The sequence below is a fragment of the Sardina pilchardus genome, chromosome 24 (assembly GCF_963854185.1).
Source record: "Sardina pilchardus chromosome 24, fSarPil1.1, whole genome shotgun sequence".
Classification (NCBI taxonomy): Eukaryota; Metazoa; Chordata; class Actinopteri; order Clupeiformes; family Clupeidae; genus Sardina; species Sardina pilchardus.
In genome coordinates this window covers 23,742,980-23,757,581 of record NC_085017.1, presented here as the reverse complement: position 1 = coordinate 23,757,581, position 14,602 = coordinate 23,742,980, and the positions used below count along the sequence as shown (strand labels likewise).

General features: G+C 42.5%; 1 protein-coding gene across 1 annotated transcript in view; it reads right to left on the bottom strand.

The window, feature by feature from the left end:
- calcr (calcitonin receptor) overlaps window positions 1-12,308 on the bottom strand; it is a 22,808-nt gene extending 10,500 nt beyond the window's left edge. The window contains exons 1-6 of the mRNA XM_062529564.1: window positions 12,228-12,308; window positions 12,002-12,119; window positions 11,325-11,435; window positions 10,381-10,493; window positions 8,139-8,230; window positions 4,407-4,533 (exon numbers count right to left, since the gene is read on the bottom strand). Of these exons, the coding sequence (XP_062385548.1) occupies window positions 4,407-4,533; window positions 8,139-8,230; window positions 10,381-10,493; window positions 11,325-11,435; window positions 12,002-12,062 (504 nt within the window). The 5' untranslated portion in view covers window positions 12,063-12,119; window positions 12,228-12,308. The remainder of the gene's footprint in view (window positions 1-4,406; window positions 4,534-8,138; window positions 8,231-10,380; window positions 10,494-11,324; window positions 11,436-12,001; window positions 12,120-12,227) is intronic.
- Window positions 12,309-14,602: the final 2,294 nt, after the last annotated feature.

Below are 14,602 nucleotides of genomic sequence, written 5' to 3'. Positions count from 1 at the left end.
CATCGTTCAAATGACTCCGTACACAGTTGGATAGTCCTCCAACCAATCAGACCAACGATCCGGTGCGTCTTTTGGATAAGCTAGTTTCTGATTGGAGCCAAAAGTTCTGGCAGTAAACAGAGGAGGTCTGCTGGTTTCCCGCCTGAGCTGCCGGGCGAAATTCAAATTCCCCGGAAGTTCAGGCAGGGTTCACCCATCCCTATTTCCGCTCATTTCCTGGCCACTCTTCACTATCATATCAAACGTGAAGGCTTGAAGGCCCCCCCCCCCCACCACCAAAAAAACAACTTAAAGAGCATTTCAAATGTAGCAATACAGCAGAGACATATTTCTCCCCGTTGTGTGGCTGTGGCTGTGTGTGTGTGTGTGTGTGTGTGTGTGTGTGTGTGTGTGTGGTGTGTGGTGTGTGTGTATGTGTGTGTGTGTGTGTGTGTGTGTGTGTGTGTGTGTGTGTGTGTGTGTGTGTGTGTGTGTGTGTGTGTATGTGTGTGTGTGTGTGTGTGTGTGTGTGTGTGTGTGTGTGTGTGTGTGTGTGCTGTGGCTTGGGCCTCTCGTGGTGTGTGGCGTGTGATGTGTGATGTGTGGTGTGTGATGTGTGAGGCTGGCACTGGCACTGCTGCTGCAGCAGCTCGTCGGGAGGCTGTGTGGAGATTTAATGAGGGGCTGCTGCGGAGGGTGTTAGTCTATCGTCCCTGGGGCCAGGTTACGCTGGCTCCCTGAGTTCCATCACTCATTTAGCAAACTGTTCCGCCATATGGTTAATAAGCAAGCCATTAACACCGCCCCCCCCCCCTTCTCCCTTTAGTTTACTTGGATGCTTGTTTGTTTATTCCAAACTAGAATAGACATTTGGTTCTCTTTTGTTTATGTGATATTTGTTTGTGAAATGTTTATCACTCTTTTTGTTTATGTTTATCTTTGTAGACCTGAGATGTAAAACACACTCATTAGCAGTTGAGCACCTGTGTCTACATTCTGTTTGGACGTCATACAACCCCATCTGGACATTCAAGTCCAACAACACTGCTAACCAAACTGCCCTCTAAATAACAAACAATCCAATATGGACAAGAAAATGAAAAGTCCAACATCGATTCTGTGCAACCCCCTTTCTGTATCCCACCATAAACAATTCTTATATCCACCTAAATACTTCAAATGCAGCACAATGCATGATCGCGCAAAATGTAATTGGTCAGAGAAAAATGACCATCATTAATCTCCGCTGTACATAAGCGTTGCTGGGCAGAGGGCGCATCGAGAAGATGCTATGCTTTTTATTACCTTTAATGTACCACATAAGATATATGGCCTACATTGTTTCTGCTGGCGCGAGGACGAGCTGACGACAGAATCCTCATTTTACGCCTTCAGCACATAAATCACACACTCCACTTCCACCTGGACTTGACCCCAGTCTCAGGGACGTGTTTATGTCTATCCACCAGAAGCTCAATCACACAGATAGAGAAAAGGGGGGAAGAGACAGAGAAGGAGAGAGAAAGATGAGGGAGGTAGATAGAGAGAGAGAGAGAGAGAGAGAGGGACAGAGAGAGGGAGAGAGAGAGATGGAGATAGAGGAGTAGTCTGATGGGCAGACCAGACACATAGCCATAAATCTCTGGAAGGCTCAGACTCAGAACCAGACCACCACCAACTGAGAGGGCGCGTGCAGCTTCCTAAAACAACACGTGTAGCAAACACAAGCAACAGCACTCGTAAAAATGTTGATCAAGTCGACATTACCATATGAGTAGGTGCATTATTCACTTTCACTAGGACTATTCAAAACGAAGATTAACAATGTGGGTTCCACATCTCAAGTATTTTTAATATCAGGTTTAGTTTTTTTCTAAATATGTAGTAGAAAAAGAAAATGTAACAAACTTAATGAAAGACCAGCCATAGTCTTTTTCAGCTAACTCGCTCTTGGAATCCATTTATGGCATCCAAAAGCAATTTGTCTTCTGTAGCTTGGCCATAACATAAAAGAAAACACACACACACACACACACACACACACAGAGAAAGAGAGAAAATACACTGGCAGGGGCCACTTCTAGTGTTCGTGCTGATACATCTCTATTTGATTATTTTCCACTGCAGTCATTCCTTTCCGGCCGTCTCGCACAAACGCGGGATGACGGATCTGAGCGAAGACAGGGGTCCGACTGCGCCAGAGGGATTAAGGCGAGGTGAGAAACGTGACAGTATCAGTATTCGAGACCGAAGAGGAATGACGGATCAGATCCGACTGGAATTTCGTTTTCTGTTCCTGTTTTATTCCGATGGCTACCGAGTAGCGCGCCGTCAAGCGATCTAATTATAACCACAGATGCTCCCGCAGAGCATCCCTTATTCATGCGCCTCGCTTTGTTCATTCACACTTTAGACGACTACAGAAGGAATTAAAATAATTGTGAATAAAGTGGTATTGTTAATGCATAGCAAGCAGAATCTCACAGCCTTTAACAAACGAAGAGGTAGCTCAAATAATATATACAGTATATAAAGGTGCATCAACCGTATCAGAATTGTAATTCCAAGCCATTTCATTTGAGAATTTAGGCTTATTTTTGGACAATGTGCTTAAGGAAGCATCAGGACAAATTGAGGTAGTTAAACTCACATTCCACTCTGACAGATTTATAATTCCACGTCAGACTTGGAGGAATGTTCCTCTCCACCTCCAAAACCATATGGTACTTGGAATAAAATATTGTCAAGGTCCTGTGATAGTTTGGAGACTGCAGTTTTAAAATAATATCAGTATAGCTCACTGTTACATCGTAAATGCCTAAAATGCGTAAAATAATAATTATGATATTTCATTTAAATCAGACTGGTACGTCTTATCGGCTCATCAGCTGTGAAGGCTGCATACTTGATTAATGTTATGGTTATGGTTATGGTTATGGTTATGGTTATGGTTGCTTAGCAGACGCCTTTGTCCAAGGCGACATACAAACAAAAACAATACAATAATTAAATCTAGCAGTAGATCAATGTTAATCAAGCTTTGTTAATGTTGATAATGTTAATCAATCTTTCAAAAATGTAGGTTTCCACATCTGAATACATTTATGATGACTACTAGTATTAAGAGAATTAAAAAATGCCAGAATGACAAAGTATAGTAATGACTCCAGCTAGAAAGTGGATTAGTTTTTGACTGTTTTAATGCTGTTTCATTGTGCTCCTCTGGAAAATGGTTCACAGAGCTCAAATTGAAAATGGGAAACAATCCCTTAATAGATTTAAGTGGTGATCGCATCTGACATGGGATTTGGCAAATAAAAAATACAATCTAATTGTTTGGCTACAGTTAGGCAATTTTACACGGGCCACTGAACTGGCTAGGAGATTTTAGACATCTGTACCATTCCCTCCACTTACCCATAACCCAACCACTGTGATGCATGGAGCGTGTGTGTTGATCTTGGGATATTTTAGGAAGCGGGAAAAGGTTTGAGATCTGTATCACCTCTAGAGAATATCATCAGCATAGATACCACAGCGTATCAGTCCAGCTGCTCTTTCCAACCTGACAGCAGGACCCCAAGCACACCTTCCAGCTTTGGAAATCCTATCAGGAGTGGAAACTTAAGTCTGAGCAAGAGCGTAGTCTATCATGGAATGCCCTGACTGAGCTAGCATAGGAAGAACTGGGCCGCACATCCCGTATCAGTGTCCAACCGTTAAATAATCTTTGGGCAGTCCTTTTGTTTTGGGCAGCGAATACATCGAGCGATAAGCTGAACAAAATGTTCAGATGCCTGAAGTCTGTGAAGATTTAATACTTTGCCAATTTGTTGAATCCAAAGTATTTTCTGCAATTCTAATGCCATTCAAATGTTTCATTAGAAAATTCGTTCCTGGTTGTGTTCCTTTTCAATGCAAAGTATTCACAAAATATGTTACACATATTATTATATACTGAATTATGAAAACTTTTGTAGAGCAGTATTTGAAGGGAGAAGAGAGAACCCTTGTCTCAAACGCATGTAAAGATGTGTGTATGTTTACTGTCCACAAATCTGAAATAACTCTACAAAACAGAAAACATTAATGGCTGTGCCTGTCACCAGCATGAAATCAACCTAAATCGAAACAAATCTAGACCTTCCCAATTAGTGTCTCAATTTTGCATGCTCATAGAAGTGTTATTGTGTTGTTCAGTGCTATAACACTTAATAGGTCTCATTTCAGTCCTACCACAACAGGAAAAGTTGTTGACCAAATTCAATTGTACTGTACAGTATACCCTGGGAAAGCTGTCCTACTAAGGGCATTTCCTATGACAGGCTAGAATAGAGTTAGAAATTGAGGTTAGACAATAGTTAGAAATTGAAAAGCGCATTTGTAACTTGTTAAATGGGGTTATTTCTGGGAAAAGAGCAACTCACAGGATATTGCGCCATCACTTTAGGATTGTTGACCACGCAGATGAAATAGATGATGGTGATGGTGGAGTTGAGCACGTATGAGCTGAAGAGGTTCTTGTGCAGTGTAATCCGCTGACAGCTTAGACTCCTGAGAGGGAGAGAGAGAGAGAGAGAGAGAGAGAGAGAGAGAGAGAGAGAGAGAAAGAAAGAGAAAGAAAATGAGGTGTGAGAGAGACATCATGACAGTGCCTGACACTACAGATGTGTCAAAGTAAATGCTAAGTGAGCAATTTTGCGGATGATCGCTAAGAATCTATTTGGCTGTGGGAAATAGCAGCGTGGGAACACCAAACATTGCATCTCTCTTGAACTAATTAAAAAGAAAACATCATCAAGACAAAATACTATCATAGGTCAGCATGTGGACTGTGTTACCCTTTCAGATATTTATCGATTGCACTACGTGGCACACGAAAAGTTCACCATTACTGAAAATAAATTCTCAACGATGGATGACCTCACCACTGTGGATAATCAAAATGTTTTGTGTCACATTAGTGTTATTGATTGTTGCATCTGACAATAAAAATCCATTAATTTATAGTATCTCGTCTCATCCCGAGACTCCACATCGACTCGAGAGGCTTCGGCGAAGCAAACAGAACGATAAATAACAAAATGGACAGAATGAGTCTGGCTCGAACCGCTGTAATGACATTATCAGACGCAAACGTCTCAGACCAGCGAGGAAAGAGATGAGACATTAAACAATATCCCTAAACCTGATTCACAAAGATGACAGAGGAGGGATCCTTGAGCAAGAACCATTTTCTCTTAGAGGGAAAGACACTCTCGTAAAGTTACATTACATCTACAGTACATCTAAAATGACATATTCTAAACTAGAGGGTTTAGAGAGAGATTACAGACAAAGTATTAAACTTCAAGTTGGGTTGAAATAAATAAATCTTTCATAAGAAGACTGTATGGGAGCACGTTTACAGTAGCTCTATTGTCAAAAATCCTATTAGTAAATCAGAAGCAGTTTATGATTAATAAATTATATGTATGTAATGTTCGCATGCATAACTACACAAGATTAAATATTGAGAGCTTGGAACCAATGTTCTGTGTAATTTGGATGTATGCAAATCATAGCAAAACATTTTTTTTCCCTCATGTTACTCTTGAACATTCCCAAATGTTTTTGGTTACCTTTGTAATCTAGGTAGTCTTTCAGAGTACAATAGACTAGATGACCACAAAGTGATTTTCTTCAGGGAATACAATAAAACACCTAAATGAATTTGCACACCAAAATTGATATACCCAACGAGACTAGTTCTCCGATTGCCAAATCATAATGTGTTCTTTTCACCACCACACCCCAGCACTTGCACTCTCAAGCAGACATATCTTTGGGGAGAGATTAATCGGTCTGAAACAGAGGCACTGTTTCTCCAACACAGGCCGAAGTATTCTTAAAGAGAATCTTTCTGGCCATGTTTAACTGGTGCAATAAATAAGGGAGAAACTCCCAGCTGTATGCCGTCTCATACCTCAGTAAACTTCACATCTGGAAACGGTTAGATCTCAAATTTAAACCCTGGCCAATTAAGGATACTAAGCCTTCGATATCACGCCATTGTCATAAAAGTATGCACTTCTGAGACCAAAGTTGTTGCCTAGCAATCTGTTTGGAAATTATAAGCAGGACTTGTTTTTTGCACAACTGCGCATTTTGGACTTGAATATCAGTGGAAAATAATATTTGACAAATGGGCTGAGTTTAATGTTACACATCCTTTGGATTAGGCGGCTAGTGTAGGCTACACCTGTATCATGCATCTAAGTTGCATATTTACGAGTTGCTATAAAATGGCCGCTGATTACAAAATCTTTTGCTCGGATTTAGGGCCCCCAAACACGGCTGTTACTCAACCCACCGCATTTTAGTACCAGGAGAACGTTCTATCAATATATAGCGCAACAAAAACGTGGACCTAATCAGAGCTTTGTTTTGGCGAATTGAGACACAATAAACACGCAGAATAATTTGTAATACTACACATGCATGTAAGACTAAATTAGGTAAAAACAGGCATCATATTTCAGCCTCACAGAATATTTTATAATTAGCCTACCTGCTTGACAGCCCCCCACTCCCCGGCTCATTCTGAAGTGCCGACTTCAGGAATTAGAGCAAGACTTCTGATGAGTCTGACTACGCCAACAAGACCCTCATTAGCTTTGAAGTGACTGACCTTCACGAAACAAGCCTCTCCGCAGCTGCTATTTACAACCCAATTTCTCTACTTCCCCTTTTCCACATTTCTGAAATTAGAAACACCATCAGATAAATATGTGTTATGGTGATCAAAGGGCGGGGAGTACTAGTTATGTAGCAAAGCGGGCCTTTCAACCATCTCCCATCTCTCTCAGTCATTAGAGCCAGGAAATACCTTAAGCCTTCCCAAGTATGCCTGTGGAGGGATGTCGATGGCGTTCGAAAAGGCAAAACTAAGCTGGCATGAAATGGAGGAAACCGAAACCTGTCAGCCGCACCACTTTCAAGGCAGTCACGCTTACCACCACAGCAGCAAATGTCATTCTCATGGACAGGCAGGATTACTAAACACAGGATAGATGGACAAACTTGGAGCAATCCTAGAAAGCCAGGGAAACTGGCTAAAATGTGACATGCTGTTTGACATACTTTTAAGGGAGTCTAGCTGAAAATGTGCACACTAAAACGCAATGCATACAGGCTGTGTCTCAAACCGCCTACTTGCACACTTCAAATACTTAGTTTTAAGTATATAGTGCAGAAATGGGGATCAAAAGGTGGGCAATATGCAAGTTAGTGCTCAGTACACACTAGCAGTGTACTGACGGAAGTATGCTGTTTGAGATGCAGACACAGTCTCCTTTGCCTACAATGAATAAATGATGTTTATAAATTGGAGTGATATAGAAGCTCTCATTGCCATTAGAAACTTTATTGACCAAAAACGCGGCATACATTCCATCGTCAACATGCATACTGAGTCACTCAGGCAAGGACATGAAATGGAAATCATTGCGGCTGATGGCTGTGCAGAAATAATCACCTCCAGTCGAAGTCATAACTTGACAAAAAGAATTCTCTCTGCCACTCCGTGGATATCTCCACAGGTTTGTGTGTGTGTGTGTGTGTGTATATGTGTGCGTGTGTGTGTTTGTCACTGCCAATGGCGTCTCAAACAAAACGTCGATCCATCTTTTCAATCCAATTTCAATTGGGTTCGGGTGATGAATGACAACAGTTAATGCGTAGCGGTAAATCACAACACCATGACGCCAGTTGGCTGGGGCCAGGAGCTTTTGCACTTTGAATAAAATGGTTCACCGCCAACCACCCAGCCATCACCCACCCCCACCCCTACCCCCACCTCTTCCTTCCCATCCTTTGCCTCACAGAGACAGCACATCAGCCATCGGTTGAATTTAGGGCCCAGAGAGACAGATTGAGAGATAGGAGAGATGTCATCACGGTGATAACTTCAAGTCGCCAGCCGGAGCAATGCAAGTTGCATGAGACAAACCGGGTCATTATCATTTTTTTATGACTTCTGATCTGAACAAACCCGAAATACCAAAAAAAAAAAAAATCGGTCTAGGTGGAGGCTTTGCGAGTCGTCCCTTTGCATAATTCAGCGGCAGCTGTGGAGAAGCGTTGCGTGTTTCGGGGGGAAATTAAACATAAACATTCACCTGAAGTAGAAAAATATGGACAGGGAGATCAGGAGGGACACCAGGGAGAGGGAATGGCCAACAACAGCCATGTAGTAGAGGACGTACACCATCTGAAAAACAGAACAACAGAAATAGAACATGAATTCTCAGCACTGGAGCCAGAGTCAGAAGCTCTTATCAGTGGTATTTGCACATCAAGGCAGAAGGTTCTGCACCCTTTGGCAGCAGGGACAACTAATAGTTAAAAAAAACTTCAATCACAGGAAGACAATAGGGAGGTAGTCATGACAGAAACATAAACAAAACATGACAGAAACATGACAAAAACATAGCATAAGAGCTCATACATTCATCACGTAACATACATTGCTCATAGCATAACATAACCTCCTCCAGCTCTCTTTAACTCAGTGAATCTTACTTTATCTCAGTTTAACAGTTCTGTGTCGAAAAGTATCTCTGCTAAAATAAATCTGATGTGTCAGTGAGGACAGGCACACTTTGACAGCCACTGTGACAGAGCCCTGTGAAAGCTGTAGGTGTGAGATGCACTTAAAAGACTAAAAGGCGTTTGGCTCGAACAAAGATAATTAGTCCCTGGTGTGTGGTGTCGCAGTCAACCAACAAAGTTATAGCGGCAAATTAGCTGTGTGAGCTAACTGTAGTGGTAACTAACCATAATGATATAACATGTTCACAGGGCTATACTGGGTGATTTTAGTGAGATTAGACATGTTGATGTTCTCCAATCAACTGTGCTTGTTGCCGCATTGGCGTTCAGTTTCTAAATGCAAATGTAAGCTGCACTGGCGGAAAGATTTCATTGTAGACCTACGCAAAAGTGAACAGTGATCAAATGCAAACAGGCTGCCTTAACAGCTGTACATTCCCAGCTGCTTGCCATGTGTTATCAACTTATCACAAATTATGAATGAATAGAATTACTGTAGATAATATATCCACTTGATTAGGAAAAGTAGTCACATCTGTGTTGAAAAGGGCTTTCAAGTTTAAAAACATAAACTCACAGTCTATGCCTCATTAAAAGAGAAACTGATGGAAATCGAATCCCTGCTTCTCTCGATGATACACTGACTTTTTTCTGACAGATCAGACCCAGACAAGACAGATCTCTGTAGGCAGACAGACTGGTAATTAAGGAACAAGCTTCAATATGGGCGCTGTGGGATTTTAAAATGGAGAATTCTTGGTGATGATATAACAGTCTACTATTGTCATTGACAAAGTAAGAGAAAGCACACTACAGAAGTCGTCTGGGCATGAAACTGTTTCAAAGGATGAGACATAAATAGATCATAGTTTTCAAAGAACAAACAACAACAAAAAATCTCTAATGAGGGTTTTATAAATGAATGTACCACTATTACAGTGTAATTACAAGCACAATTTACAAGTACAAGCATGTAATAAGCATGTTACAGTCATTTATCAATCCGGTGCTGCACTCAATTGAGCAATAAGATTATTAAGTGGTACTAAATCTTGTCAAATGTCATGCAACCTCTTTCAGGTGCTATGCACACAGAGTTGACTGTCATGGGTCTCATTGCCAAATTGAGTGCTTGTATTCAACATAAAATATTTATTGTATCAAATTCTAGATTGATTACTGAGGCAATACCATGACATTCATTCTGTGTTCCCACAACCACCTACTGTAGTACGCTATCAAATATCCACATGAGGATGCCCTCTAAATGAATGCTTTATCGATAAAATATTCAAGCACTCCTGTATCTCATCATGAACGTGCAGTAGGCCATGGGAAGAGCTCAGTCAATATGTTATTGATCCCTGTGTCTGAATCTCTGAGATGTCCTGTCAGTCACACAGGGAGCACTGCTAATGCTCTGTCACGCTGATGTGGAGTGCTTTCAGCTCTATCTCCTGTGTCATCTTTCTGTCTTGTGTCCTCCTCGCCGTACCCATTCTCGTCAAGACACACACACACACACACACGCACACACAGACACACACGCACACGCACACGCACACACACACACACACACGCACACACACACACACACACACACACACACACAGAGCGGCAACGGCAGCACATCTTTTCCCATTACCACGGCTTTTTATAGAGGCTCGGAGGAACACAAAGTTGTTTGCCTCCGTCGCCCGTGGTTTCTCCGCGTTTCAATTTAGAACGCTGTTCTTTGTTCGGCGTTCTGCAACCAGGAAAAGAAGACAAAACAGAGAGGAGAGCAAAAGCAACATGGCCGCCACTTACCCTGACTTTGCTGTACGTGAACGCCGTGCACAGCGTGTAGTTGGACCAGCTCCTGTTTGTGTCGGGGTGCCGGAACCAATTCCCATGCTCGTCGCAATATTTGGTGACCTTTTCTACAGTAGCAAGGCAAACAGAGGATTGGATTTTTTAAACTCTTAATTATTATTTTTTTCTCTCACAGTATTTGATTTGGAGTACGGTAGGGGCGGGCGGAGATGGAGCACCCACTCTGCTATATGAGCTTTAATTAAAACTTAAAACTCAAGAAAGCAGGGCTATGTCTCCTGGCAATACAGACATGTGTGAGTAAATTATTCCACTTCACCAAGGTTAGAGAGAATTACATTTAATTAAATATTACATCTAGAAAGCTCTATAAGATTAGTCTACAGTCTAGTCTCCAGCATTACCTGCATTGTATGCAAATGTCATGTTCATAAAACTGTATAGAAATTGCTTGCCCTTCTACGAGACAAATGTTAAACAGCTACTGACCCAAGATAGGAGATAAAAACACTTCTTTATCAGTGGTTCTACCTATATCAGTGGTTTTCACAATGAGTACCACCTCAGAGAACATTTCACTCTCCAAGTATCACCATTATGACCAGCATTGAAATACAGTAGTGTAGGCCAATTTGAATATATTTTACATTGCACATACTGTTTTGCTTTGTATGTTTTTTTCAAGAAAGATAAAAAAAACCTAGTTTAAATTTAACGATTTTTCATTATATATTTTTTATATAATTCAAAGTGATTATTTTGCCTTCATGAAATAAAACATCTTTGGGACTACCAGAGTACCACAACAGAGAGTCCACGTACCACCAGTGGTACCCGTACCACAGTTTGAGAACCACTGACCTACAGTATATAATTAAACAGGAACAAACAAACTACAGTAGGTCTGATAAACTATGAGACCAACCAATAGCTCTTACCAGTCTGATCAAAGTCTCGGAAGTAGTCGGGGCAGTACTGGGAGACTAAGGTACCAGCTGGCGTATCGTCCCAGCACATCCACCCGTCCCAAGTCCGGTTGCAGTACAGTCCTAAACCGGAACCAACAAGTCTTTACCATTTTCTCTGCCACAACCACATTTTGTAACAGCCAAGCACCAAGCATACCACATGCCGGGAAAACAAGTGGAAACAGAAATATTACAAATAGAAATAGAGAAAAAGAGAGAGTAAAAGACCCGCTTTTGCATTTGCATTTCTAATACTGATTTTAATTATCACACCTCTTCAGTCGGCTAGATGAGGCAATTAGTGAAACTACCTGTAGGAGCAGAACATGGTAAGGTTTATATTTTTTGGGGACTTTTTTGGCCTCGATGCAGACTGGAAAGTTGGAAGTGACAGGAAAGAAATGGGAGAGAGAGATAAAACGCCCGCAATTCCGGTCGGCGATCATTTCCCAATCCCACTCCTAGGATTGGAAGAATGATTGTCAACCGGAACTGCAGACATTTGGCACCATATACAGTCCTGCCGCTTGCTCCACAGCTCTCCTGGATCTTTACTTCCTGAAGCCAGGATTTTCCACCTCTACTGGGAGCTTCAGCTGTAGACACTTTATCAGCTGCTGTGTGCTGTGTGAGAGTGGGACTGATACCTGTCTTGTTGTACGGCCGATCCTTGTTCATCTTCTTAAAGCATTTGTACTGGCCCTCCATAATTTTTTTCCTTTCCTCCCTGGCATTTGGGTTGGGCTCCAGTGAACCAAGGGTGCTCTGTTGCAATTTATGGGCCAATGAAAGCAGCTTAGACACAGGGAGAGTGACCACAACCAGTTAATTCTGAAACCAAATAATCTATGACTTTAAAATTACTACATTTACCTGCTGTACTTTTGGATAGAGACAATGAAGCCAGGTCCTATTGACAGAAGGACTTTGGAACCAATAGCCAGATTCATCACAGTATTTGGCAACTTTCTCTGCAAGAAAGCACATCATTACAATGTTAATCCGTGAATTTAACACAATGAAATATAACACAATAGGGTAGAGTGCATATTGATGTGCACGTCATTGTAAAAAGACAGTTGAAAACAAAAGGTACTGTTATGGTTCCTGCCTGCTTCCTATCTCACGGTCTTATCTAATATATTTTACAGAATCATATGACAAACAAAACTCCAACTTAATTAGTTAATTTATGAAGTGAACAGCATGACCTAATTTTTTCCAACATGCCCGCTCGTACCATTGGACCAGATTGTGGAAGTAGTGTTGAGAAAGAACAAGAAACAGAGAGAGAAAGAAAGAGGGAACGAGAAAGAGAGAGAGAGAGAGAGAGAGAGAGAGAGAGAGAAACAGAGTGGGGTGGGAGCAATAGAGAGAGTTGAGTTAAGGATGTTCCCATTTTCATAGTTCTCCCTTACACAGCTGTTCACTCTCTGCCTTCAGCTAATAAATTGTTTGGAGTCTCCAAATAAAGTCGGACTGAGCTTTCCCAGAAGCTCAGAGAAGGAGAGCGAGCGAGTGAGCGAGCAAGCACACAGAAAGGACAAAACAAAATAGCTTCTCCCTCGCTTCACTTTCATTGTGCTCATAAACATTGATAGCGCTCAACCATGAATACATCCTCATGGATAAGGTCCGAAGAGGAGACCTTGAGACAAACCCACACATGGAAGTAATCGTACCAGTGAGGGAGGCCTGGGCCGGGTTTCCCAGATTCGTTAAGAAGCTCTTGAGTGCTAAGAACTTCTTAGGAGCGCTCTAAGAACGTTCTAAGAACGCTCCTAAGAAGTTCCTAGCACTTAAGAGCTTCTTGATGAATCTGGGAAACCCGGCCCTGGCTCACAGACCTCTCCATGCATAGCTCCTGTGTGACGTAGCCCTTATTGTTACCTCCGCCAAGGAGGTTATGTTTTCATCAGGGGTTTGTTTGTATGTTTGTTTGTTTGTTTGTTTGCTTGTTTGTTTGTCTGTCTGTTTGTTAGCAAGATAAGATGGATGGATTTCTATGACATTTTCAGGAAAGGTCTAAAATGACCCAAGGAAGAACCAATTGAATTTTGGGAGTGATCACCGTCTGGATCCACGAGGCGGTTATGTTCTTGCTTGGCAGATAGGTCAGCGCTCTCGGAGTGCTTTTCTAGATAATACTGCATTATCGTTGCCTATGTTGGGGCCTTTCTTTTGAGGGATTGGACAAGTTTCCCTGGATGTGGCAAAGGAGCGTACCTGAGGTGTCAAGGCCCGGGTAGTCAGGGCAGCTGAGGGTGGCAAAAGTCCCCGCAGGTGTCTCATCCCAGCACAGCAAGCCATCCCAGGTTCGATTACAATAAGTCCCTGGATCCATTCAAACAGTGTGTCACCGGAGAGAGATAGAGAGAGATAGAGAGATTAGAGAGAAGCAGTCAGGTTTATATTATTTCATTATCATACAAACAAAACCTGATACCCAAACAGCTACAGAGCAGAGAGAGCGACATGACAGTTCACTCGCAGAGGAGACAACTGTCTGAAAATGGCCACTTGACCTTTGGCTCAAGCAGAACCGGATACAATGGCTAACGCTGCTCTTTTCCTGTGCGTTGTAAAATAAATGTTTCCACTGTGCAGCGTTTTATCACTGAATGACTGCGAGTAACCGGGAGTTTCTTTTTTTTAAGAGGGTGCCTCCGCACAGCTTTCAGCTGCGAGAGTGGGTGCGAGGATGTCCGACACTGTGAGAGATCAAAGCGGCAGGGCCGCTGTTGCACCGTGTGCTTTTCCGCTGCCAAAAAGTAATAAAAGTCTCAACCCTCTTCTCAATGACAGGCACACACACACACACACACAAAAAAGATAAAATGCTCAACCCTCTTCTCAATGACACATACTGTACACACACACCCAAAAAAGGATAAAATGCTCAACCCTCTTCTCAATGACAGACACACACACACACACACACACAAATACGCACTGTACGTGCGCGCACAAACATACGCACGCACGCACACACACACACACACACACACACAAACAAACACTGCCAAATGCTGTTTTCCGGAATCTTACCGGTTCTATTGCGAGGCGCCTCGCGGCCCATCATCTCCATGCAGCGATGTTGTCCGTCCAGCATGGTCTGCTGCTCGCTCTCCATGGCCGCCAGAGCGGGCTGGAGGGGCAGTTCCCCTGGCGTCGGCGTCGGCGCCGGATCCGGCCCGGTCTCGGTCGCTCCCGTGGCCGGCACACCCTGCGGGAGACAGCCATGTTGA